Here is a 27148-nt window from a genome sequence, read left to right on the forward strand (position 1 = left end):
AAAATTTTGTCTTCAATTGAAATAACCCTTTTTCCACGCCTGCTAAAGTATAGGTTTTAGTAATTATTTTCTCGAGATGGATTAGCAAGGTTTGGGTTGCTAAGGGCGCGAATGATAACCAATTTATTTCACTATTTTTTTTATTTTTCTGTTCTCGGGAACAAGTTTGGAATAAAAATCCGTTCGGCAATGCAAGTTCATTTTTTTATTCCTTAGACAAATTTTTAGCCTAAAAATAGATTTGGAATAGAAATGAGAAGTAGATTTATTTTACTTTTCTATTTATGAAGCAGAAATAAAAATAACAACTCTTCTTATCGCTCGCCCTTGCTGCTCGCCGCCCGCCACCCGCAGCCGTCTGTCTCCGCTTGTCACCCACCCTCCGCCCGTCGCCATCGACCGATTGCTAGGAACAAAAATTTAAGAATAACATATCAAACGAATTTCTATTACGGAAACAAAAATTTTGTGTCATTATCAAACTCTATTTTTTGCTCAAAAACTCATCTAGAGAATTGATTTTTTAATTTATGGCCAGAAATTGAGCCGGGGAAGATAATATTTTCATTTGCGCCCTAAACAACAACAGAGCCATCGAAAAGAGCCCACAGCCAAAAATTCAAAGAGGCAAATGCCCACAGACCATTCAAACTCGCCCCGTTGAGATCTTTGTGTTTATGGCAACTAAAGAGTATTTTGACAAATATTTTTCTAAAAATAATCGCTTATATCAGTTATAGAATAAATGAACGAGAAATATATTTATCGTCCATTGAAATGTTTGTACATAAATTGTTATCGATAATAAAAATATTTTTCATTGTCTAATTATTTCAAACAATACAAGCGATAATTTTTTGAAAATATTTTTTAAATTATTCATTTTTCACGAAATTAAAAGTGCCTTAATGTAATCGACCATCAAATCTAAGTCGAGCCCCTGCGCCGGACTTCAGAGAGGTCGAAGTCCTAAGATTCTTGTAGGCTATCTCGAGAGACCGTGCACAGATCTCCATATGCCAAAGGCAAGTCTCTCACCGCAAAAGAGTTTCATGACATCTCTCTTTGGTCCTTCTTCATCTTCTTCTTCGATATTTGACTTGGGCTTCGTGTTCACTTGGAGATATGCTCGGGACGCATCTCTTAACCCCTTTTTTTTGTTCCTATTTGTCGCGCAAGCTCGGTCGAGTCAGAGACCTAAAAATTCTAAGTAGCATCTACATCGAAATTTCAAGTATCGCATATGTCATGAGTTCAATCCTTTATAGGAACTACCCGAAATAACGAACTTGCAAAATGAACCCGGTCATCGTAAAGAGATTCATTGTTCATAGATCCCGCTTTACATTAATTGTTATTTGAATGAGTAAAAGCACCAACGTTCGCATTCCCTCTTCTCGCCTTGTCTCACCCATTCGGTACCCCATTTTTGTTTCGTTTGCATGGCAAAAAATCTCCCAATTGCAGATGCTCGCCATTGAGGCAGTTAAAGCGCTTCGATACTGATAGAACAACCGCTGAAACGATCACCGCCGAAAGAACATAAGAGGCCATCGTAATAAGAACTAGCGCAGCAACAGAGTTTCTTTTCCGTATGACAGGAGGGCTAGGTGCTGTCCCATTAATAAGATTCGTGTTTCCACCGGCTTCCACTTTGATCACATCCCTAAACTTCGGAAGAACACCTGACAGAAGATTATTGGAAAGTATTAACTGTGTCAGGCCCGCCATCTGAATAAATGACTGGGGAACTGAACCTGAAAACCGGTTGTCTGAGAGATCCAGAATCTCTAGGGTAGTTAGCCGAGAAAAAGTAGCAGGGATAGTCCCATCGAAAAGATTACTACTGAGGTTCAAAGCAATCCGCAAACTCAGTGGCATGGTTGGGATATGCCCACTGAGTTTATTTTCCCCCAGCTGGAGTTCTAATAAACCTTGTAATCTCCTGATGTCAGCGGGTATTGAGCCACTCAGATTGTTGTGCCGCAAATTCAAAATATTAAGGTTCCACAAGTTTGTAAGGGAAGATGGAATGGTACCACTCAGCAGATTCCAGCTGATATTCAACTGCTCTAAACTCGCTAACTGCGCAATTTGGCCTGGGATGACCCCATCAATGTTGTTAAACTGAAGCTCCATGACTTGAATACTGCTGAGATTTCCCAACTCTGGTGGTAAGGGACCAGTCAGATTATTCTGCGCCAAATTCAACAGGGCCAAACTCCGACATTTGCCCAGTTCAGGAGGTACCGATCCTGTCAAGCTATTATTTTCCAGTTCCAAGTAAGTCAATTTCTCGAGGCTTCCCAACGAATCAGCAGGGATCGTACCATTAAGTGAATTGCTACCCAGTCTCAACCTGAACATGTGAGACGATAGATTGTTAGGTATCGGCCCCTCCAACCGATTGTACGACAAATCCACATACTGCAAATTTGGCCGCGACAAAAGGTCGGGCGGAACAGACCCACTCAGCTTATTGTAGCCAAGATCCAAACTTTTGAGAGACCTGGTTAACCCACTGGGAATTGGGTCACCGAAGTTATTTTGGTTCGCAGAGAAACGGGAAAGTGATGGGATATTAGCTAAACTATCGGGGATTTTTCCGCCGAGAAGATTGGAAGACAGAACCAGCACCTCCAACTTTGGGAGCTCCCCGAGTCTGTCGGGGACAAAGCCTGAAAGCCGGTTCTGGCTAAAATCAACCAGGGTCAAACTCTGATAATCTGCGACTCCCGCAGGGATTTCACCGTCGAATTCATTCACCGAAAGCTGGAGCTCCTCCAGAGCCCTGGACAGTTTAACTGGAACTGACCCGTCGAACTTATTCATACTAAGATTCAAACTCCTCAACTTGACTAACCCGTCTAATTCTGAGCCAATGCTTCCCCCCATACGATTATAAGACAAGTCCAAGACCTCCAACCCAAGAAAACCAGTAAAAGAAGGCAAAGGACCTACCAACGCATTCCTGCTGAAGTTCAACCGCTTGAGCCCACCAATTTTTCCACAGGAAGTGATGAGCTCATCAGGGAGTGAGGCCAAGCGGTTGTCGGACAGATCAAGAACCCGCAAAGATTCAATCTGGCAAATCACAGGCAAATAATCGGAGGAAGCGAGAGAGAGCCCAGAGAGAGAGAGCTCGATCACGGAAGAGTTGTCCGGACTGCATGTGACCCCATCCCACTTACACGGGTCGGGCTCTTTGGTGATGTTCCACGATAAGTCAGAACTCGGGATTTTCCGGGAGAGATCGATCATGACTGCCATTTGAGGCGATGACAGGTTAGAGAAGGCCAAAGGGTAGAAGGAGAAGACGAACAAGAGCGGGACGAGCAAAGGATTGCCATGCGCGCACCAGCCCATCTTTTGGTTTCTTTCGATGTGGTAAATGAGAGATTTCGCAGCCAGCCTCGAGAACCCAAGGGCATGCATGTAAAGAGAGCCACGACACGAGCAATATCTGATTCAGATAGTGGGAAAAGGAGAAGAAGGAGCGGAAGAAGGAGCAGGGAGAGAGAGAGAGAGAGCGGTCAAGAACAAGAAAACAGACGCCTATCAAGAAAAAAAGGAACGAGAAAAAAGAAGAAAAAAAAAAGAGGAAGAGAGAGAGACAGCGAGAGCGCTGCAATGGCGTAGGTTTTGGGTTCGAGGAGGTGGAGTTGACTGATGCTGCAAGCTGCAGAAGAGACTTCGACTGAGAACAGTGCGCGCGACCCTCGTGTTTGTTTCTTTTGCTCGTCTTCGCTTTTTGTTCGACTCTCGACCGTAAAAACACACTTCGCCAACGACCCACTTTCCAATTTTTGCGAGTCTAGCGACACTGATAACGTCGCACGCACGCCGACGAAATGAAACGGTCCCTGAGCATTCTTTCAATATTCAATATAATTTCTAAACTTTTCTTTCAATTTGGTTCTTTTAAAAATTCTAACACCGTTAGGACTTAAATTAGGACCTGACCAGGTTCTTCAAAAGGCTCAAGAGAGAAGAAATAGGAGGAAAAACTCCCGAGGGTGGGACCCATAATGTCACCTCCCATTAAAAATTCCATTAGCCCGGACGTGAGATGAGTCATGCTAGCGTCCGTGTTGCATCCGAACTGTCTTTTCATAATTGTGGCCCGAAAAAAAAATAGGAAAAGAAGTTTGTCGACTTTGAAAGAATGAGTTGACAGTTTATATCATTATTTTGACCCGATAAGCCCCATCCTGACGGTTCACGTTGGAAAAATTTATATGTGATTTGGCAGCACGCTTATTGGAAGTAGCGTTAATTGAGCAGATTTTTTAAAATTGAACAAAAAAAATTCATGGATCGCAATAAAAATTTTAAAAAAAAAGAAAAAAAATTAAAGGACCAGTTATGTTATTGCTCGTAATCATCCAATAAGCGTAAGGCAAAACTTCTTGCTTCGAGCCCATTATGGATGAGGTATGATGAACGACGTTTGACCCGTGAAACTCACATGGTCGATAGTTATGATTGCCCCGATCCATACGAATCTTGATTAAGTTGAGCTAATTTCCTAATAAGTTATAAAGTAGAGATGAGAACATCTTAAGCCGGTTGATTTGGTTCGATTTCTCGACACACTTGGTTCGAGGTTCATTTAATGGATGAAATATTCAAGACCACACCATCAGCGTAAGTGTCGAGCTCGTTGGGGAGGAAAAGCCATTTGTCCGGGATCAAATAGTGAAAAAGGATTTCCAAACTCATTTTCCAAGTACACACCCAAAAAAAAAAATACCATTTATTTTACTGATAAATGACTTCTTTGAAAATATAATTTTTTTAAGTATCAATTTTTCTGTGAAACAGACGGGTCCCCGAGTTCTTTATGCGATTCTTTTGCATCTTCCTTTGGCAATTGACAGGATGTCGAGCAGAACTTATGCACAGGACATCTTTGGCAGGTAGATTAAATGGGATGGATAATATAATTTTCACAAGACTCGTAAGAAAAAGTCACGCTCGTGCTTTAGTGATAACAAGTTGGAAAAATATGAAATGCAAAGAAAGAAAAGACACAGAGATTTGTATCATTCTAAGCGATGGTCTTTAAAACCTCTCCTGATCAGCAGCAATGGCTAGGGGTGAGTATGGTCTGGGTGAGTGGTTACCACCATGAAATCGGGAATCGCCTATTATGGATCAGTTTCCAAAAATTGGAATCGGAAATTTTCCATTGGTTCCATGGATCCACCTAAAATTTAGACTGCCGGTCTAGTCTGGTTTCTGAGTGGATCTATGAAACTAGTCCTACAAAGCTTCACACAAATGGAGGTGACCGAAAGCAAGAGAGGAAGGCGATAAACGGCCGGAAGCGCGACCGTGAATTGATAGGAGTTGAGAGTCGAGACCATGAGTCGATAGACGTTGAGCTTAAAAGTCGAGACTATGAATGAGAGATAGAAAGATGACTTAGACAAAGTGAGAATGAGACAAGGCGAGCACTTAATTGACGGGCGTTGAGCTTTAAATTAGAGATTTTAAGGGTTTCGTTTTTCTCAAAATGTTTTTTTTTTGTTGGAGATTTTTCTTAAAAATTATATAATATATATTATCAACTTGATCCGGGTGGGCAGTTCCACGCCTAGAATCGGAAATCAGACCAGTACTCACCGATTTTAATAAATTAGAATTGAGAACCGTCAGTTCCGGATTGATCCGGTCCGTTTACTCCGGCAACGGCTGACTGTTTAGATAGGACTTGAATGACTCTAAAGAAACACGCTAGAGATCCCGATGGATCGCAATAATAATTTTTAGTTCTCGCGCAACGTCAATGGCAACGGACAAGAACCTTTTTGCATATGTCCTTGACTCGAGTGTTTCCTGTTTTTCTCTCGACAGCAAGGCATGATTTTTCCACGAAATTATACTACGATGCAAGTGAAGAAAATCCCCAATTGAAAATGACCCTTTCCCACGCCTGCTAAAATGGGAGGTTTTAGTTCGACCAAAAAAAAAAAGGGAGGTTTTCAGTGATTATTTTTCTTGAGATGGATTTAGGAAGGTTTAGATTGCTAAATATGAGCAAGAGAGCCCAGAGCCGAAGATTCAAAGAGGCCCAAATGCCCACGGATCATTCGAACCCGACCCGTTGGGATCTCTGCTCTGTTTTTTGTCCCATTTGCAGGGAAAAAACGTATCAGACTGGAAATCGATCACCCAAACCATTCTCAAAGCCACAGCATCGATCGATGCTGGGCATCGAGTGTGCAAATTCTACCATCTTATCGCCAAGGGTTGCCCTAATAAATACCCGAAAGAAAGGCGAATGGTATAAGAATTCGTAAAAAGATTTGAAGGAACCGTATCCTCGAAGTAGGCACGCATTTAAGCGACCACTTAAATATGGTACAGTAATGCGTTTGTCCGGCCCTCCTTTGGCCTTAGCCGTCACGTCGGATCTTAATATCTCGACAAAAACGGCCGGCGCGCACCGTCTGGAGAGGCTTGAGACGCTCAGCCCTCTGAAGCTCGCGCCGGAGTTGTCAGGCGCCTCTTCGGACGTCGTGGTAGTTCCGGGCGAAATCAGGCCGACGGACCCGGCGGAGAGAGCTTTACGATTTCCTCTCTCGGACGGTGGGAAGAGATTAAGACCGTCAGGGGGGCTTCCGTCATCGTGGGATTCCACGGAACATGTCGAAAGGCGCGCGCGTTCTCGTCGATGACGACGGCTCGTCTTCGCGGGCGAGCGGAGGGGCCTTGACCCCCGGTCTCGCCGTGCCGTGTGGGATCTCCACGCGGGCGGTCCGACCGGGTCGTTAAGGATTTCCAAGGTTCGGAATTCCCGATTTTTGTCCGGATTTAAGAAAAGGGGGGAAATTACGGTGTCGTCATCTATCGCCTCCCGCAGTTCGTATCCGTCCCTTCCATTTTCCTCCTCCGATCTAAATAATATTCTATATATACAAGTGTCGATCTCCTCCCCCCCCCCCCCGCAGCGACCGCCACTGCGTTCTTCCTTCTCCCGCAAGCTCTCTCTCTTTCTCTCTCTCTCTCTCCATCGCCATCGGGATCTCAAAGGAGCGAGCTCTCTCGCAGCTGTTCCAGCTCCTTGCTTCCTCCTCTCGCCTTGGCATCTTCCCTCCCCCTCCTTCCTCAGATCTCGCGGCGCCGCGTCTCCGTCGATCCTCCGCAATCGCGTCGTCCTTTTACTCTGGAGTACCGTGCGGGGCACTGGTGTGAGCTTTCGGTTTCGGCTCTCGAACTCCCCCTTACCCCGCTCAATTGGGGGGGGCCGCGCGCGCGCGTGTCTTGGCGACGGAGGATGCGATGTCGTCGGTGAGGAGAAGAGAGTGACGATGGGTCGCGCTTGCATGGATCTCGGGGCATGGGACTGCTAGGGTCGCGGGGCGTGTCGGTGGGATTTCCGTGGGGGGCTTCGGTGGGCGTTGTTCGGGCATGGACTCGTACAAGGGGATGTCTTCGGACAACATCAAGGGGCTGGTGTTGGCCCTGTCGTCCAGCTTCTTCATCGGCGCCAGCTTCATCGTCAAGAAGAAGGGCTTGAAGAAAGCCGGGGCTTCGGGCGTTAGGGCAGGTAAGATCCCGTCGATTCGGCATTGGGTCCTGAGGCGTGGGGCCTTTTTTTTTTGTAGTTCGGATTCGATTGGGGATGTGGTTTGTCGAGTTCTTGGTTTGCGTAGTGGTGTGCGGATGTGGATTTACTTGAGAATTGTTCATCTTTGGCACTTTGATGCTGCTGCCGGGACTAGGGTTTGCATTACTTCAGGGGGTTTTCGCGTAAAATTAAGTGGCGTGCTTACTGGGGATTTTGATTTGTGTGTGAATTGAGTGGATGATTTGCTAGTTCTTTATGGGATCTCCGTTCGGCTAAGATGTGTAAGGTTGCTGTGAACTTCATAGCCCTTAAACTGGGGAAGTAACTTTCCTACTGGTTATATTATGAGCACATCTGTTTTTTCTGTCGCATTTACAGAAATTAGATGTCTGGAATAAATTGATTGACACACCATTTGTTGATCTGACTCTCATTTGATACCGTGGGTTAGTGGCTCTTGTGTGGCATACATCTTACAGAGTTTGCCACTGAACTTAAGGAACAAATCTAGTTCTTTCTTTTTTCGTCCTTGCTCCTTTCTACTTGCTGTTCTGTCTTTGGATGAGGAGGGCTTGAATCCAGGACATATTGTTCGTTTTGATTTATCACACTTTGGTTATCTTCCCCTTTTTTCTTGGGGTTGGGGGGTGGGTTAAGGCAGTAAGGAAGTTGGGGCTGCTGCTGAAAGGAATTTGGTTCTAAGTCTTCTGGCATCTTGTACAGGGATCTGGAGGTGCTCGAATGCACATGATGGTTCTCCAGCCGTGGTTGGAAGAGAGTATGTTTGTGGTGTTGGTTTTATGTTGCTGTCGATTTTCATAAGTGACTATCTTGCAGGATGTCTGTTGAGGTGAAATATTGAGAAACATGTTGGAAGGTGGTTATATTGGAACCTCGCAAATATTATAAGATGGATGAAGCAACTCCGATGTTACACTAAATAATGAGCTTGGTGTGATCACTTGTGTTGGACAGCAAAAGACTATCCCTGAGAGATCATTTCCCGGATCCAATATGCTGGGATGGAAAGAAAAATGATGGTACTTTCGAGAAAGAATAAGAACAATGGGGCCTTTTGTGAATGTCAATCTGCCTTAGATCTGCCAATGTGCAGATGTTACTGATCCTAACTCTCATCCAATGGGGGAGACACAGTTTGTCTTCTCCGGAGTAATTAGTGCCTTGCATTAGATCTGCCAATGTGCAGATGTTACATGGCATTTTCCTGATTCAGCTGTTCAAGTCCTTAGGCAATTTTATGACATTTCACATAGTATTGGCAATAGTTGAGTGCAAAGGTTGCTTCTTCTTGCACCGTTGTTTTTTGATCAAGTGTTGGTTTTACCAAATTGGAGGGTATCCTACCCTTCTTGGAGTTTGAACTCCCGTTCCTTTGGCCATAAAGCGGATGGCTATTGTTTCTTCTATAATCTCCCTGTGGAAGCCATTTCTTGGATTCTTTTGAGCTGAGCCTAAGGCGTCTTTCTTCTCTTAACACCCGCTTTTAGATATTGTGATTCAATTTCACAATTGGGCTAGAGTGATCAGATTTTTCTTGAAACTTGAAAGTTTATTCATGTCAGGGAGGACGATTCTGTTAATAGAAGGCGTACCTTCTTTCTTATACAAATAAGTATGATGGAGATCCATCTTCAGTGCATTGCCAGTGTCTTGACTGTTTTAATTTCTTATGGAAGAGATTGCCATTATATGCTTAAGCCTGGAGGTGTGAACAACAGATGTTGTGGATGACTGATGGAGCTTGTGCACCCTTTAGGTGATTGTGAATGCTCTTAAGAAAGTGGCAGTTCCTAGGAAACGATTGATTATGACGAATCCTACATCGATCTTCAAGTAATTCTTTCGCCAAAAGTTTCCAAATCATCCGTTACCTGCAAAGCAGATTTATTAGTATGCTCTACAGTTATCCTGTTGGTTAATATCTTTTTGCTCTTTCTCCGAAGGCCCTCTGTTTTTCAATTATTGGAAACAACATTTTTAATGCTTTTATCGCATAATCAGAGTCATAATATGGATTCTATGACATTGCTCTGTTGGAAAATTGCCACAAGTTTGGTAAAGGAGAGGACAGAAACTAATGGAGAGAATTCACCATTTATGAGCTCAAAATCATTTATTAGCAGTCGACATTGCTAGATCAACACCATATAATCTCTGATTAGTCTCAAGAAGAAGTGTAGCTTTGTAATCTTGTTTGCAGGAAATCAAAGTGGACTTTGACACTTCCTATAGCTAGCACGGTTGCACCGCAAAATTGTTTTAGCCACAACAGATTTTATATCTATTATATCTCAACTGCAGAATAATATGTTTTTTCGAATATTCTCCTTTTATTTATTTATTCGAATGTTTACGAATATCCGTGCTGTTGTAGTTTCTCAATCATTTTTCGCATCTCCCTTAAAAGGATGTGCTATACGTGAATCCATGACATATTGGTTAAATAGGATTTTAAACAGACGGTTATCTGTTGCAGGTGTTGGAGGTTATTCTTATCTGTATGAGCCTCTTTGGTGGGTCGGCATGATTACAAGTGAGCTTTACTTGATCTCTGCTGGTGGAGAACATAATGCTAGAAGAATAAATTTTGCCTCATCAGACTATGGTCCTTGCGCTGAGAATATTTTTACTGCTTTACATGTATTAGGATTGTTGTGGTGAAGTTCAATAATAGCCAATACTTGATGAAAATCTTTTTATATGATGGTCCTACCTTTCTTGATTTTTCTTTTTCCAAATTCTTGCAAGTCCTGGTTTTCGCGTGGAATTTGGTTGGATAATATGGGCTTCAGAAGGTTTCTTGAAGCATGGGTTGGCAGGCACTTCCATCTTGCTTCATAAAGGAACTTATACTTTGCTTAAAAGGAAGCAGTTGGACATTGTATCTTGAAACATGAGAGTTAAGATTCGTTTTAGCTTTGCTAGATGATCTTGGTGATTGAAAACTTGTTGTGTATGGATAATGTCTCCATGGTTTGCAGTTAAGATCCTCCTGTCACAATAAGATTCTCAAGGCCTCATTTTAGAATGAATTTGGTAAGAATCCTATAAAGTGCAAAGTGCTGTGAATGTGGAAATTGAGTGCCTCTTTAAGTGGCTTTCTGCTCCCCTTTTCTCCACTTTGGCTTAAGCCTCTAGCTTCGAACACAATTCTCTAAAGCAACTTTGGGTGAGAAAATAATTGATGATAACATTAGGCTTCATTGAGGGGATTGATTTTTTTAAATTCGAATTTGAAGAAAGCTGAAATAGTTTTTCTGTCTCATTCATTTTGAATCATAGTTAGGAGGAGGACAATGAAAGGCATGAGTTTGCATATTGAAAACATTGTGGCAAATACTTAAGGCATGAGTTTGCATATTGAAAACATTGTAGCAAATACTTTTCAAGGAAATCAATATTCAAGGCAAAAATAGTATTTCAAAAACTTCTATTATTAACCAAACTGAAAATGTAACTTGGAGCCAAACAAACTCATAACTTCCCCTTAATTACTATGGAAGTGTATTAGTCTATGCCATATTATAATAAGTTGAACCAATGTTGCTGCTTTCTTGTGGTATGGCCTGCATAGAACTTCACGTAGTTAATTTGGTTGGGCTTTTTTCAACGTGGCGAGTTTGATGTTTGATGCCTCTGACAGATGAGAATGCCTTTGACATCCTGCCTGAAAGTAATCACATTTACGTGACAATGGGTCCCCGTAAAGATGGAGTTGAGTTCTAGTAAAAAATAAGTAGGATTTCTAGTTTATCAGGACGACAAATATCCTGTGCTAAGGTCTTATTGTACTGAAGAAGATGCAACCAAGATGTATAGGCCCCTTAAAAAGCCCAGTCGGCTTTTGTATCTGTAGCAATCAGAGGTACCACATTGTATGTGGAGAATCTAAGAATAAACCTCACTGGGTTCAGCTTATTTGAAATGCTGTCCGTCTGCATAGTTTCGCTGGTCTCCAATTTGCAATTGCATATGAAACGTATATAGCTCTGTTTAATTTATGTCTACTCTCTACTTCTTTAGGAACATCCTGAATTGCTATGGATCAACCCAATTTTCATTTCATTGAAGATGAATGTAGATGAACCTCTCCAATAACCAAGTGCTTGTTGGTTGTTATTATCCATCTATTGGGTAGGGTAACTTCAGGATGGGGACACTAAAGGGACAATAGTTTATGAGCATAAGTACCCGCGCTGGTCAAACTGATCGCTAGTTGCCCTAGTTGGAACTAATACTCAGTAGTTTCCTATTAGATTGAAATTTTTGGGCACAGAAGAATTTGGGGTGTTCATTCATTGTTTAGATCTCCTAATCTATTTGTTAATGTCTTGCAGAAAATTGTCATAACAGTTGTTATGGTCTACTTATTTAATTTTTCTCTTGAGTCTCTTGATTATTAGAGTAAATGGTATACACTCCCACGCTTTCATGCTATTTGGCACAAATTTTCTTCTTTGATCTTCTTTTCGTCAAAAACTTTTTTGAACCTGTTATGTTGTCTATTGGGGCCCTATATTACTCCATTCAGTTGATAGGTGCAGCCATTTTAAACTGCTGATGATTTCAATGCAGTGGTTGTGGGAGAAATTGCGAATTTTGCAGCTTATGCATTTGCGCCGGCAATCTTGGTTACTCCTCTTGGTGCACTGAGTATTATAATTAGGCAAGTAGATTTTATAAAGAGCCAAGCTTTTGAAACTCTCTTGAATGCTAATTCAGATGTCTTTTGCAGTGCTGCACTTGCACATATTATATTAAGAGAAAAGCTACATATCTTTGGGGTTCTTGGTTGTATACTATGCGTTGTTGGATCAACAACGATTGTACTTCATGCTCCTCCAGAGCGGGAAATTGAGTCTGTCAAGGAAGTGTGGGATCTTGCTACAGAGCCAGGTATACAAACAGATTGTGTTTTCACTTTTGCTTTGTCAGTTTGTACAACTATCTAGTTGTAATTTTCTTTGTATATCAATGAATTGCTTTATTTCATGCTTGAAAATTAATCTATTGCAGCCTTTCTACTGTATGCGGCTTTGGTAATAGCAGCAGTCTTCACGCTCGTTGTCCATTTTGTACCGCAGTATGGACAAACACATGTGATGGTCTATATTGGTGTGTGTTCACTTGTGGGGTCGCTATCAGTATGTAGCCAGCCGTAATCCTTTTGTGTTCCAAGTTCAACTTTCTTGTTTATTTACTTTGCTATTATTTGTTCAACAGTATTATGCTATTTGTAGGTCATGAGCGTTAAAGCACTTGGAATAGCTTTGAAGTTAACATTCTCAGGGATGAATCAGTTAATATATCCTCAAACATGGGCCTTCATCATGGTTGTGGGTACCTGTGTGATCACTCAAATGAACTATCTGAACAAGGTAATGCAGATCTAGAGCTCATGCAATTGTTCAAGCTTAGAAACATGAATCTTGCCTTGTTGACATGTAACTTTTTGCTTGCATTTTCTTAATATAATTTCTGTTTGAGGAGGTGGAAAAATACAGATTGTACCTTTATGGAGTTCAATTTATGTTGGGAGTTCATGATTATACTTGAATTCTCTTCCTCTGTTCATACTTAATGCTCCATGTCTTGCCAAATTTTGTTTCGAGCTCTACCTTGTTATATCCTTACATTTGATCCTTGCTATAATTAATAGTTCATGCACCAGTTTTTAGTTTTAATTCTTTTTGCTCTTATTTCTGTACCACCCAATGGGACAGCAGAGTGTTTGACTAGACATGGACTTGGTTTGACTTTTTTATTGTGAAAGACTAACTTTACTTAGTTCTTTTATCATTGCAGGCTCTTGATACATTCAATACTGCTGTTGTATCACCAATATACTATGTGATGTTTACGTCACTAACTATTTTGGCTAGCGTAATTATGTTTAAGGTAAAACATTTGGGTTATCTTCTCTGAGTATGTTTTATTTGCATCATGACATTTGATGCTTGCATAACTATGTCTATGGATCCTCATCAACTTGGCTTCAGTAGTGGTCATATATGAAACGGATCATGTGAGATATCTTTGGAATCACGTCGGACAGATTCCAACATTAAACGTGCTATACAACTCATATAATTATCTGTGTTATAGAAGATGTTTTCATGGTGGATATTGATTCTTGGAAAATCATCAGAAAGTAGATATCAATCTTGGAAAAGTAATAAGAAGAGATTTCTCAAGTTCTGTTGTCATGCTGTGAAGGGATGACTTCGACTGAGGAAAGAATCTCCTTGCTAGTTGAATGTCATCTGAAGCATTGACATTAAGTAGTATGACTTGCTACACTTTGGATAGCTTGTCTCACTTTGGATAGTTTGTCTCCCAGGTAGTTCGTCATAGGGTGAATTACCTTGATATCAGACTTTTGCTTTACTTAAACGTCATTGTACTAATTATATCTATAAAAAAATATCTACAACAGGACTGGGACCGGCAAAATCCAACTCAGATAGTGACTGAGATGTGTGGTTTTGTGACAATCCTTGGTGGTACATTTCTTCTCCACAGAACAAAGGACATGGTGGATGGTGCGCCCTCATCGATTTTTAGAAGCTTTGGATTGTTTCTCAAAACAAAAAGTAATACAAGCTAATCTTGTTGTGCTTATTTTGCAGGCTCACCATCTTTATCCTCACGGCATTCTAAGCTCTCGGAAGAGGATAATTTTGACCTAGAAGGTATTCCACTACGCTCAGCTGAGTCCTTAAGATCCTCATAGATGCTATCTGTTTCCCCTGTAGTTGAACACGTTTTGCGTAAGAATATTAGGCCGCGTCACATTTTTGGATGATCCTCCATTTGATCCCAATGATGGCCTAGAAAGAAGAAATTCTTTGTCAAGGGTCCAGTCAATACGATGAAGTTTCGCATGGCAGCAGTCATGATCCTCAAAAAGCTTCCACATGATGCTGTTCCTGGAACGTCTTTCGCATTGTAATAGGAAGTACAGAGTTCTTGTATACTTGTATTTCCAGCTCAAATTTGCAGAGAAAATGGAATTGTCTTGATTGGAATTTATCAACTAGAAATTTCTTTGGGTCGGACTGTCAGATGACAGGAGTACTGTCTATATTGATGAGCCTTTTTGAGGAAATACACGTCAAATAGCCACTGCTGGTGCTCGGAGTAGCATTCTAACTGATGAAGCCCATAGTGCTTGCAATGCTGCAGATACCGCATTGCGTTTGAGTTCCTGTTCTGAACTTTTGAAGTCAGGCCTTAAGCATATATTTGTTCTTTCTTCGAGTTTTTTTAGCTCATTTAAGATTAATTTTATCAAAAGAGCTGAATTTTGACTTATGATATCTAATTTCACCGTTGCCGTCTTTCTCTTACGTCATTCAAGCTTACTCTGCTGCATGTAGGATAGAGCTCCCGATCGTAGCCTAAATGCTGAGCTCTTTCCCACTTGCTGAGTACACTGTTAATTTAAGAGCAATACGGGTGTCGTGTTGCTAGTCCAAGTGAGTCTTTTCTGTATTGAGTTTGCTCCCTAACGTGATGTTTTCGTTATTAGCCTCTTTCCTTGCCAGCGTAAACTCTAGGATTGGTACATTCACAGATACATGAAGGGAAAGATGCGACTCCTTTCTTCTTCTACTTACCTGTGATAATGGAGAGAAGTTCAAAACGCTCCTTCCGGCTCGATGTCAATTCATTATCGGCTTTTGCTTTTTCCTCCCTCCTGCGCATGTCCTTTGTTGCATGTTATGCGTGTAGCGCTTCAAATTGGTGAAACCGCCTTGAATGGATCAGGTCGAGAGATTGGTTGCATGTTGGTTATGACTGATCCGGTTTACATGAACATGGCTATGATCGATCATGTCCAGATGGGTTGGTTTCAGGCGGTTGTTTTCACCCCGAGTCGAGAAATCTCCCGACCTTCCTTCGATCATCCGACGATGAGCAATGACGCAAAACATGTCTCCGCATGACCTCATATGACAGCACGATCTTTAGTAAGTCGCTAATAGTAACCATCCAAAAGTCCACTTTGCAAGTCATGTGAGTAAGTAGTACTTCGAGGCTGTCGCTTTCTTGGTGGAGACGTGGTCGACCCGAGACGCACGCAAATACTTTTTTAACGTTCTCGAAATGAAAGCGTGCCTTAGTAGTAAAAAACTCACCATCAGGGGGTTCTCGAGCAAGCAAAATAAATTAAAAAAAAATCAATATCAGAGCATAATCATCCCTACCAATCCGGCGGTGGATAAGATGTCATTTATTTTACATCTTTCTTTTTTCCACCATTTGAAATGAATTTTGGTGCTTCCATCCGTCAATGCTTGTCGTTTGTTAGAAGGTAGCCATCCATTTGTCTTCCCATTATCATTTCAGAATTGGTCCAAACCATCCCCAGAATTTAATGAAACTCGGAGCAATAGAAAAATAGGAGAAGGGAAATTTAAAATCACATCCACCTACAGAAACCACGGCTCTCCCTTGTAATTTGCTTAATTAATAGGCTTGGAGATTCCCCCTACTACTAAACAAAGGAAGTAAAACTTTGTAGCAGTTGAGCTACGTCTACAATTTTCATGATCTCATGGCCAATTAGCCCACCAAACCCAAATACCCTCAATCATTCTCCCTTCATTTTTCCACTTCCCATACCAAGAACCATCCAAACTCATGGCAGAGGAAGGGTTCAGCTTCCCCGGAATCCCGGACCTGTCGGCCTGCTCGATCTGCTCGCCCCCGCTTTGGCCCGTGTCGCCCCCTCCGGCGCCTCCGCTCCGAGACAGGTCGTCCTCGCGGGGCTCGGACGACGAGGGGGTCCTCGGCGAAATGGTGGGCGGAGAAGGTGGCGGTCTGTGTGGGGAGGAGGAGGAGAAGATGGACATGCTGTGGGAGGACTTCAACGAGGAGTTGCCGAGGAGCCGCGGGCATCCCGACGTGTCATCGTCGTCGTGGTCGTCGACGTCGACGTCGTCGCGGGAGATGGCGGGATTCGGGGGTGTCAAGGCGCGGACGGTGTCGAGGACTGGTGGTGCATTGGTGTCTGCTAGGAGGAGGACACCGCCCCCGGGTGTGGTGGTGCTGATCAAGGTGTTGAAGAAACTCTTCTTGCTTCATCACGGTCACAACACGCATGGTTCCATGAAGAAGCCATGCCCATGGTGATCCCGATGAAGATCACCCTGCATTGGAAAATTCAATTTCGCTCTTTTTTTTTGCCTTGTCATTTTGTCTCTATGCTGCCCAAAAGAGGAGCACCAGACAAAGCAATCAACTTGCGTTGTTTGTTAATGTAGATTCTTCAGATCTGTTAATTGTTGACAAAGTTTATGTTTGGCATCTTTTCTACTCCTTGACAACATAATTAAGGAATCTTTATGGCCAAGTCCAGATCATTCTTGATTAATTTATCGATTGAGAGAATTTTTCCCCATTTTGACATTATTCATAGGATCAGTCCCAGAATTCATGAATAGTGTTTCATTATCTAACGTTAGGTTGTAACTTTAACTTCCCCAGAATGGTGGGAATTCTTGGAATCTCTTTTTTGGAGATTTATAAAGTTTCTTTTGCGCATAAATTGTTCAATGTCTGGAGTGCGGACAATATTTATATGTAAAGAGACCTTTCACTGTGCTCAACCTCGACAGGCTATGTATAACACTTAGCAAAGCCAATGGACAATTGTCAACAGATCAGAGAGAAGAATCAGAATCATCCTGTCCTATATGCTGGCCTAGGCGCAGCACTAAAGAAAAAGTGAATTTGTTAAATTTGGAAAGGAAAAAGGAAACTTTTATCTCAATTAATTTTTGTGGACACGGAAATCGTCTCATCCATGTGCATCGGATAACATGCCTAAGGTGGCGAGCGTGACACCCCAAGATCAGTACTTCTTTCCGTGAAGAGTACTTGAACATAAATTTTGCAGGAAAACATAGTCAGAGAAACAGGGTTTATTAGGTAACAACGAATTAAGTGGTGTGGTACTTAAGAAGAAAGGCTTTTAGTTCGCTTTGGCAATGTCTGAAGTGCCTCCCTTTTTGAGTTTTTCCTCATTCATTGGTTCAATTCGCATTCCCTTTCTCTAACTCGGTTCAAAGTTATGTTAGCTTTAAGGCCACTTGCTAAGCATTGTGATTAGAGAAGAGATCTATGAGCAAAACTACGGTTGTAAGGTCGACAAGAAGACCTTTTCCACTCACCTGACCAGCTGTTTGAGGAACTGTGCACATTGTCCTCCTTCTGAGTTCCTTTGGTATGACCTCACTTGCTCTTTTTGCCATTTCTTTTCAGAAATTTAGTCATCAACTGAATCAAATTTATAGAAAAGGAAATATTACTCCAAGTCACTAATTCTTAGCATAACGAACCAACCAGTAAAATGAGTCAACCTACACAACTTGAGCAATCGTATAAATCATGCAGACAATCCAGTATGCACAAGATAAAGATGATTCTATAGATTCTATAAGTTACTGTGGGCTTGGACAAGAACGCCAGGCATCCAAAGAGACGTAACTTGGTTACGCCCTACGCACGTAGCTTCATTGGATCAGGCGCCCCAGTTAGGAGCAGTGAAGGACGAGCTTCGGATATTACTTGGCCAGGTGCCTGTTTTGACCGGATCGATTCGGACTTCCAAATTTCCGCGAGATTTCGACATGTTTTCCTATAGAATCACTCTTTTTTGGCTCTTTTAGGGTGGAATGAGATTATTAATGATTTTTTGAGGTTTTTTTTTTTTTTTCCTTTGAGAGTTCCTTGGAAAAATATATATGTGCTTTCTCATCTATTCTTCGAAGATTACTGCAATTTTATCTCCCTGGGGCTTCTGTATGAATTTTATTTTGATCCAAGATTCAATTGGAAAGAGAGAAAGCGATTAAGCTGCCTTCTGATCTCTTCCTTGTTCATTCTAAATTGATCCTAGAAAGTGCCCCAGACTGTTTTTTTACTGCTGGAACTAGAGAGTGCCACAGACTTGCCAATGGTTGTGTGTGGATGACAAGCAACCACTCGTTTGATTGTCTGCACTTATTACAATTGTTGCTGTATAATCAAAACTCTAACCCACATTTCAGATCATAAAAGATGAACTCACAAAGAATCTGTTCAGCGAAGAGCCTCGGCATTGCAATTTGCTGCAAAGACTAGTTCATAAAAGAAATGTGACAGCCAATATCATCTGTCTTGTTCTGCTGGGCTCCTTCCATATTGCTTCACCCAAATTGCGAAAGACAGTAAATCATGAAGGCATTGTTGTTACTGCACTGTGGTTCATTCTTCTTTCAGATATCAATCCAGGTCCCTCTTGTAACTCAGACTGAAGACACGAGCTATGACCGGACTGATACATCTTAAAGGTGGCCCCTGTCAAACTGACTGTGACCTGCTGAATCCCTGAAGATGACGGCCATAAACACAATACAAAAGAGCTCGACAACCATGGACAAAGTTTCGAAAATCTTGTTCAGGAGATAAGATTGCGTGGACAGTTTGATTAGCCTTATTCTCCGTTCCCTCCCGTATTGATTGAGGGCCTCCTCACATTTGTCCACAGTACACTTTTCAAATATGGTGTTTCTGTCGGATTCTGAAATTTTCTGTGCCAAACATCTTGCAATGACTATTGCATGTTCTAGACTCGCTGAGCCGCCTTGGCCGATGAGCGGACTCATAGCGTGTAATGCATCGCCTGCAACGTTACGGTTCCTTTTCTGGAGCTTCCTAGCATTAAATCCCATGGGCCACGGTATCTGAATCTCTAGCAAGATAACGAACTTTGGTCGCTGTTTTCTATCATCTCTTTCATCTCTTCCGGGAAATCCTTGATGATTTCGAGGCTTGACATCTTAATCAACTATTGGTTCTTTGATATCTGTGAATCTGCCCGATATAGATGATGGTCATTGGTAACTTAAGTAAGCATACAGTCCTAAGTACATTGAAGTACTCTTTTCGCCATTCTAGATGAGTTACTAGCTCTGATAACCGAGTCTGCTTATTTTCCTCAGTTATTGTCCTTTTCTTTGCTTGTTTGTCGAAATCTGATTTTGCTCGCGGAAATAAGCAAGATTGCTGACACAGGAACACTCTACCTGTAGGTCTTTAAGGACGAGTTATGAATTAATAAACCAAGGCGTTGTTCACGGGTACTCTTCCGAGCCAAACTTGCTCTTTTCCTCCAAGTTTGAAGAGGTTGTCGACTCCGTGAAACCTCGAATCGCAGATGTAGCGGATAACCTTATACGTTTCATCGGAAGTTATTTCAAAACCTTGAAATTTTCCCCATCACGTCCTATCATAACCTGTCAAAGAAGGGGGGAAATGAGAGGAACTCTTCCAAGACTGGGAAAAAAGAATGGAACTCCTGGTTTTTAACAGTGGAACCAAATCGATAAAAGAGACTAGTTAACTCATGTACAAAATAGTGACATGTAGCGTAAATTACGTTATAGCAGTTTACGTACCTATGTGGCTATAAGAAATTACCATATGGAGATCGGGTATATGTACATTGGGATTTTAGTTTAGGGAGATGATCCAGTTCATTCGCAGCATTGCCGTTACTAATTATATCACATGTAATGAAATTCTAAGATACATACAACTCCTTGGTCTTCATGACAATCCCATTGTAAAGTCGCAGAACTGCATTAGAAGTTACGGGGTCGAATGTCACGGAGATCACATGGCATCCGAAGTGAACTGTGCCCTGAGGAAGATCCTTCGCCAATGCTTCAACAAGATCACTCCGTTCTATGCACCGCACTTCCCCCTTGCTGCAAAATGCGCCTAACATATCAACACTACCGAGTACCGACTGCTTCAAGTTTCACCGAGAATTTACAAAGGGTTTCCTCTGTACCTTGTTGTAAGTTTGCCATAAGGGAACATCGACTGCCGAAAAATATTAGGCCAAAATCAACTTCATGTTGGTTGTTTTGGCCGTCGTGATCAAACTGAAGACGACGAGGAGTACAAGAGCTCATGTGGAGACGATGATCTGTGACGAACCAGAGAGTTTCTCTGCATTCCAGTTTCTGCTCATTTGATTAAGCATAACATAACAAAGTCAGAGCAGTTTGCACATTGATCAAGCATAAACATTTGTCCATCCAAAGGAAATGCATGTTCAAGGAAGTGAAACATGTCAAATTCCAGTAGAATCCGCTTCCTGGACTCCCGAGTCTTTTCGAAGCAATGATCCTCGTCCAAGATGATCCAAGGCGTGCCATCCATTATCAGGCTGGATCGTTTTATAGTGAATTCGATACTCAAATCCCCTCTTCACTTGAAAAAATATATATGGAAGAGCACTTGGGCACTCAAATTAGGGGTAATTGATTTCACGGTGAATCAATTTTAAGGCATGAACCCGAAACTTACTGTTCACAGGCTTCAGTTCCTATTTTTTTGGGATGGGGAACTGAACCAATCATGTCCGGAATCGGCGAATATTGTGAAATCAAATCTAAAGTATTATATATTTTTTCTGGTAACTAATGACATATTACCTTTCGTTAGTCGAGTGGAAATGGGCTCTAATATCATACAATGAGACCATGGAACCTAGAACCGGCACGGTTCTTATAACACTAAATTTCCTATGTTATGCATAATTTATCCACCACTCGACAATATCACTAACAAGGATTATTAGGTTCATATCAGTGTAAGAACATCACACAAATTATTTATCAGATGTATAACATATTATTGTCTACATATTAATTATTTAGTGGGAGTGTGAATTATATCTTGACTCGTAGTAGAACGAAAAAAATTTATAATATTTATGAAATGAGATAACGATACAAACAGTCATTAAATTTTGGTCCGATATGCAATGAGGTCCCTAAACTTTAATTTATTCGATGTAATTCCTAAACTTTAGCCTAATATTCAATGTTGTCCATGAACTTTTAATTTGTTTAATATGATCCCTGGACTTTTGGTATATGTTCAACGTAGTCCCTAAACTATATGAAAATGTTCAATATAATCCCTAAACTTTAGCCTAATATTCAATGTAATCCATGAACTTTTAACTTGTTTAATATGGTCTCTAGACTTCTGGTACATGTCCAACGTAGTCCCTAAGCTATATAAAAATATTCGATGTAATCCCTAAACTTGAATTAATGAAAAGACTACATTGAACATTTTCTAATAATTTAGGAACTAAATTGAACATGTACGGACGATATTGAACAAATTAAAAGTTCAGGGATCACATTGCACATTAGGTTATAATTTAAGGATCATATTGAATAAATCGCATTGCATATTGAGGTAAAATTCAGAAATTATTTGTCTCGTTTTCCCTCTCGAAATGGTACTATATTCCATGGACCTTATGTGTGCACAAGCAGGTCCCACCTTCTTCCCCTCCCAATCTTTGGCGCCCCCTCCCAAGAGCCAGGAGTCGCAGAATCCCATGGTCCAACAGCCATCGAAGGACTCAGCCCACCTCTCTCTCTCTCTCCTTTCTGTCTATCTCTCTTCCCCACGAGCTTCTGAGCAGAGAGCCCATTGGATTCTGGTAATGTTCCTCATCATTCCCACGTTAGATGTTCTCCGACATTACAGGACGCCGTGGTTTCTCTCGGGTTAACGCTAGATTTTCTGCCTGTTTTGTCTGAAACGGAAGAGTTCAGGCAGACCCAGAACGATTCTTATAGGTTTTTACGTATTTTCAGAGTCATTCTTTAGGTCGGTGACGTTACTCGTCAGGTTCGCTTTAGGGACTTATTTACCGACTCGTTAGAGTTTCCTTTCCATTTGGAGCTGCTTGAGACCAATTGTTGAGAAAAGAAGGACGACCCTTGTTGAGATTTGGCCGGAACAGCTAGGGTGTTTGTGTCGATGTCTGAGGACACGCTTAGAGAGGTTCAAAGATCTCTTCTTGGGATGATAAGATTTTCGCGAGAAAAGAAGTCGATGGTCTGTGTAATTACCTTTTGGAGGACATCATTCTTGCTACTGCGTTTAGGATTTACATGAGATTCACAATAAAGTAATTATTGCATGGATTTTGTTTGTTTTGATTTTAGTTTCGCAATTCTTCTTTGATTCTTGGGATGGCTATCCTTTAAATGGCTGTTCTTTTTTCCCTCTATAAGTGTAGGGATGGTGGGGAATTCCTTGGCTTCACCTCTGCTCAACCTCACGCCTGTAAGTTGAATCTTTATTCCCTTCTGTATTGAATTCGGGCACATGGAAAAAAAAATTGAAGTGCCTTTCGATTCTTCTTTGGCATCAGGAAGCACATGTTTGCACTTCAAAGTTAGCTTCCTTCTGCAAAATTATTTTCACGATATAAGCTACGAAGAGGTCTTTCATTGCATTGTAACCAACAGAAAGTGATATGAAGGAATGTATTGCTTTTATGAATTTCCCCGAGATACTATTTACTATTACTATTTTATTTACCTGACTGGCTAACTCGAATGCTTACATACATTGCTGAGTACATAACTGAATCATTAGAATTTCTTGTGAAATCTTATGTCCATTGCGTCTGTAATCATCTTAGCAGGTTGAATAAGATATATATATAAGCAGGAGAGGGCCCTTTTACTTGCGGATTAGTTATAATTTGCAGTGTTTTGAACAGAACGTTTCCATTAAAAAAGTTGGAATACAAGGGCTTAATTGATGTCTAGTTATCAAGCTCTCCAACCTCCAGTGTCCTGCTGTTAGATTCACGGCTTCTTCATTGAAGGTGCTGATTAATTTGTATCTTGAGACTTGATTATTGCGATTCACTTGGCCCTGAAAGTGAAAACAAGGCTGGGGTTGACGAGATTTGGAGATATTACTTTACGGGAATTCTATTATTTTATGGGGCTCACCTTGGTTGCAGATTCTTGGGTACACAAAAATCTGTTCTGCGTTCCCTGCAAGGATGGATACTAAGGAAGGGTGGGTAATCTTCTCCTCCCCATCCTTGATTGCAGTTTGCTTTCCTTCCTACCACCTTGTCGCCTTCTCGAGGCTTACTTTATACCTCTGTTCACTTAACTCCCATCCCACTTCATGTATACAGTTTCTCCTCCCCATCCTTGATTGCAGCTTTCTTTCCTTCCTACCACCTTGTCTCCTTCTTGAGGCTTACTTTATACCTCTATTCACTTAACTCCCATCCCACTTGATGCATACGGTTTTTCAAAGAAACCTAAAGAAAACAGAAAATTCACTAATCTGCGGATTGAAGAACCTGTTAAGAGAGATGAGAGGAGCAGGCTGACAGGGCAAGTCTCCTAAATATGTGGCTTAGAATACTTGACCCCGTCCACACTCAATAAGTCACCCTAACACCTCCCCCCTCTCTTCCAACTTGAGATGGAACAAATGGAGGACAATAATTTTGGTGATGTTTGGTTGCTTTTCTTTCAGTTAATTGCTTTTCCACAGCCTGCCTAGCTGTAAAAGATACATGTAGAAGAACTAGAAAAACATGCGTATGGGACATGTAGATGCTCCAATGAGAAGGTGGTATTATAGGACGAAGACACGGGGGTAAAGGAAGATCTAAAAAGACATACATGAATCAATATGGAAAGATGAGGAGTATTTTGATCATACATCAGACTTGACCCATAATAGGGCACAATGACATAAAAAGATTTATTTGGCCAATCTCACAGTTGCATAACGCGTAGCCACTGTCGATCTCATCTTATTAATAGAATAGCTTATTAATCAATACTTCCTACATATTTAAGATTGAACTTTTGCAATTATATGACATCAAAATACCTTGATAATATTTACCAGTGGTTCTAGTTTACGTCGTTATATGGCTACATACCACCGTGGGAAGTCCAGTCTCCGTCTTGTCATGTTATTTCCTAACTCCAGCTAAATAAATAGAAGGCTGTGCGAGAGAATCTGCTTACCAGCTCATGTGTCCATGAATTTCACACACTTCTTATGCATAAAATGTATGGACACAACAGATTCATACAGCAACCAAATTTATGGACCCAACATTCTGGTCTAAGCTTTGTTGATTTGAGCTTACTAAGAAAGAACTTTCTTGCGCATGAGCATGATTTTAGAGTTGGATTGGCAATTTGAGAAGGTATTGGAATACAAGTTATCACTGAAACCTCTAGTACCAGTTGCAATAATGTGTGCTAGAGGAACTATAAAAATTAAGTGAAACAAAGAAATTCCATGCATGCCGCAACCTGTTCAGCCTGCTGTGACCCTTGGATTCCATCTCCTGATGGCACTATATATTGCAAAGTAGTGAATTGATCCTTTTTCCCCATTGAATCTTTGAGCAGTCTCCACATTCTATGGAAATTACACTCCTAAAGATCCTTAACTGTTTGTCCTTGCTGGCTAAACTGTGTTGGAAACTAGGCCAAGTTACAGAGCAGGTGGATTTTGTTTAAACTATCGTCTGCATTTGATGGTTCTGGGCCATGCTAGTTAAAGCACTTGGTATGCTTAAGCACTTGTTTCTGTTATCATATGATACCTTTGTGTCTACTATCAACAAGCGAAAAGCTTGTTGTAGGCATGAACCACCCAGCACTACAGCTTGTGAACATTGCATTGATATTCTTGAGAATCACTTAAAGCAGATTCGTCCTGTTGTTGGGGTCTTCCTTGTTTGCTGAGTCATGATACACATTTCGAGTAGAGAACACATATTTCGATAGTGCGTGATGAAGTTCTTTCTCATCCTAACTGAGAAAGTGAGAACTAAGCTGATCATATTATCCAGTCTTGGTTCCCGGAGCGCTTTGTACAATTTGAACTGGCTTTTCTGGATCATCCTAATTATTTTCTCCCAAAGGTCAGATACCGAGAATTCGAGATGTTGCAGACTTATAGGTACATAAAGAAGCTTCTCTCTCATTTCCGTGATTTAGGGCGAAAGAACAAAGATACGGGATCATCTTGGTTTTCAATTGTATATTTGCAAACTTAGAACCTGAATGGAATATTCGAATTCACATCCAAGAGTCTCGTAGCAAAAATTCTTAGAAAATTGCAAGTATACTTAAAAATCTCATTATCATCTTGAAATTGGTTATCTGAAGTGTGTCGACAGTCTAACCCTTAGATGCATCTCTTTAGGCGAAATAGGAAACTTGGTACAGTAGGATCAACAGTATGAGGAATGAATGGAATAAGGATTCGATCTCTCTCCTAACGCCAGTCATAATTTTATATATGTAGCTCACAGACATAATTTGGCTTCCTGCTTCTGCAGTTTAATTTTCTTGTCTGATATCTTTTGTGCTTCACACTGACTTTGTTTCATCGCTACCTCTCAAATGAACTTGGACAGCATGACAGCAGGATTATCTATGCCAAGTCAATGTAATTCATACTTTAGATCTTGTACTTTCCTTTTCTTTTGAAATATTCAGTAATGGCATCGAATTATGTGAATTGTTCTACAGAGTGACACTGTGACTGTTGCACTTGCTAGCGCCGCTTTAAGCACATCAATCTCCAGTCGCCCCATATCTAAAGCGACCAGCTTAGCTTGGCCGCCAAGTCTCTCTGCTAATAAATGGGTAGTACGTGCAACTGCTGTAACTGTAGATTTAACTGAAGAAGAGAAGAAGACATGGGAAAGATGTAGAGATGCTCTTTCTGCGTTCAATTTCGGCAATGAGGATGAAGACAAGATACTAGCAAAAGCATTTGGCCAAATTCATTCACCATACTGGGGTGAAGAACGTAAAAAAGAAGTCCCCACCTATGAAGCTCTAAGCGACACTTTGGATTATTTGAGGAGTTTAAGCCTTTCAGACGATGATCTTTGCAAACTGCTCAAGAAGTTCCCTGAGGTTCTTGGATGCGAACTCGAAGACGAAGTGAAGAACAATGTCAAAGTCCTGGAAAAGGATTGGGGGATAAAGGGCAAGTCTCTCCGCAATCTTCTGCTGCGAAATCCGAAAGTCCTGGGTTATAACATTGATTGCAAGGGAGACTGTAAGGCACAGTGCACGAGATGCTGGGTTCGATTTTAACCTTTTGAAGATCATTTCTCCAACCCGGCGCCTCTATAATTTTGCCGGGATTCTTTTGTATGTAGGTCTTAGATAGTCTTTTACATATGTTAACTGAAGCATGACACTTCATACATGTATAACTTTTGAATAATATTGATCAGAAACCTTGTAATGTAGGTTATTTTTCTATTCTTCCTACACGAAATGTTATGCCCTCTGTAAATAAATTATCAGAAACCTTGTGATGTATCTGTAGGCAATCTAATAGGACTCGGTTTAGCGACTCTTTAGTCCATACCATCAATGAATATTAGATATTATCAGGCAACAAATTTACTCCATAATGACCCAAAAAAGTTTAATTTCAGTGAGTGCAGAAGCTTTTCCTTCCATTGCTGTAGTGGTTGGTGCCATTAACATCATATGACATCAGTCATATAACACAGTGCATCTTATCCAGATCGTCTTCAAGATCTGAAACCATGTACAGCTAATTTTGATCGAGAAGATGGAACCCAAAGTTTCTGATAAAGAGACTAAACTTTAGGGTTGGTAAACAGATCCATAGGTATTGCCGACTGTATACAAG

General features: G+C 41.2%; 3 protein-coding genes across 8 annotated transcripts; all 3 read left to right on the forward strand.

Moving 5' to 3' along the window:
* The first annotated feature begins 6933 nt into the window (after positions 1–6933).
* LOC115681669 (probable magnesium transporter NIPA3) lies at positions 6934–14705 on the forward strand. The gene is made up of 9 exons (XM_030605671.2): positions 6934–7555; positions 10074–10130; positions 12173–12263; positions 12333–12493; positions 12614–12741; positions 12838–12975; positions 13403–13495; positions 14034–14139; positions 14227–14705. Exons 1-9 carry the CDS (start codon positions 7417–7419, stop codon positions 14328–14330), a joined length of 1017 nt encoding a protein of 338 aa, XP_030461531.1. The 5' UTR covers positions 6934–7416; the 3' UTR covers positions 14331–14705.
* A 1123-nt stretch (positions 14706–15828) lies between these two features.
* LOC115681671 (uncharacterized) lies at positions 15829–17018 on the forward strand. Its single transcript, XM_030605680.2, is given in 2 exon segments — positions 15829–16208; positions 16210–17018. Coding segments are annotated over 2 exon segments (585 nt in total). The 5' UTR covers positions 15829–16149; the 3' UTR covers positions 16736–17018.
* Positions 17019–21900: 4882 nt separating this feature from the next.
* On the forward strand, positions 21901–26757 carry LOC115681670 (uncharacterized). 6 transcript variants are annotated; one of them, XM_056311776.1, is made up of 4 exons: positions 21901–22118; positions 22227–22288; positions 22699–22750; positions 26002–26757. In XM_056311776.1, the coding sequence occupies exons 1-4, from the start codon at positions 21909–21911 to the stop codon at positions 26575–26577; spliced, it is 900 nt and encodes a 299-aa protein (XP_056167751.1). In that variant the 5' UTR covers positions 21901–21908; the 3' UTR covers positions 26578–26757. The 6 variants fall into 6 exon arrangements, with proteins under 6 accessions (XP_056167751.1, XP_030461538.1, XP_030461539.1 ...); XM_056311777.1 differs by having other exon boundaries at positions 21985–22118; positions 22276–22592; XM_030605678.2 differs by lacking the exon at positions 22227–22288 and having other exon boundaries at positions 21963–22118.
* The last annotated feature ends 391 nt before the right edge of the window (positions 26758–27148 follow it).

The sequence above is a fragment of the Syzygium oleosum genome, unplaced genomic scaffold, assembly GCF_021117445.2.
Source record: "Syzygium oleosum isolate NSW1041296 unplaced genomic scaffold, Sole_v2.1 Sole_v2.05, whole genome shotgun sequence".
Classification (NCBI taxonomy): Eukaryota; Viridiplantae; Streptophyta; class Magnoliopsida; order Myrtales; family Myrtaceae; genus Syzygium; species Syzygium oleosum.

Excerpts from the sequence above, each read along its gene's own strand:
- LOC115681669 (XM_030605671.2), top strand. The coding sequence starts at position 7,417 with ATGGACTCGTACAAGGGGATGTCTTCGGACAACATCAAGGGGCTGGTG. Across the intron at positions 12,494-12,613 it reads GGATCTTGCTACAGAGCCAG|CCTTTCTACTGTATGCGGCT; the intron begins GTATACAAACAG and ends AATCTATTGCAG. Across the intron at positions 14,140-14,226 it reads AACAAAGGACATGGTGGATG|GCTCACCATCTTTATCCTCA; the intron begins GTGCGCCCTCAT and ends CTTATTTTGCAG.
- LOC115681670 (XM_056311776.1), top strand. The coding sequence starts at position 21,909 with ATGGTACTATATTCCATGGACCTTATGTGTGCACAAGCAGGTCCCACC. Across the intron at positions 22,119-22,226 it reads AGAGAGCCCATTGGATTCTG|AGTTCAGGCAGACCCAGAAC; the intron begins GTAATGTTCCTC and ends CTGAAACGGAAG. Across the intron at positions 22,751-26,001 it reads CTCTGCTCAACCTCACGCCT|AGTGACACTGTGACTGTTGC; the intron begins GTAAGTTGAATC and ends ATTGTTCTACAG.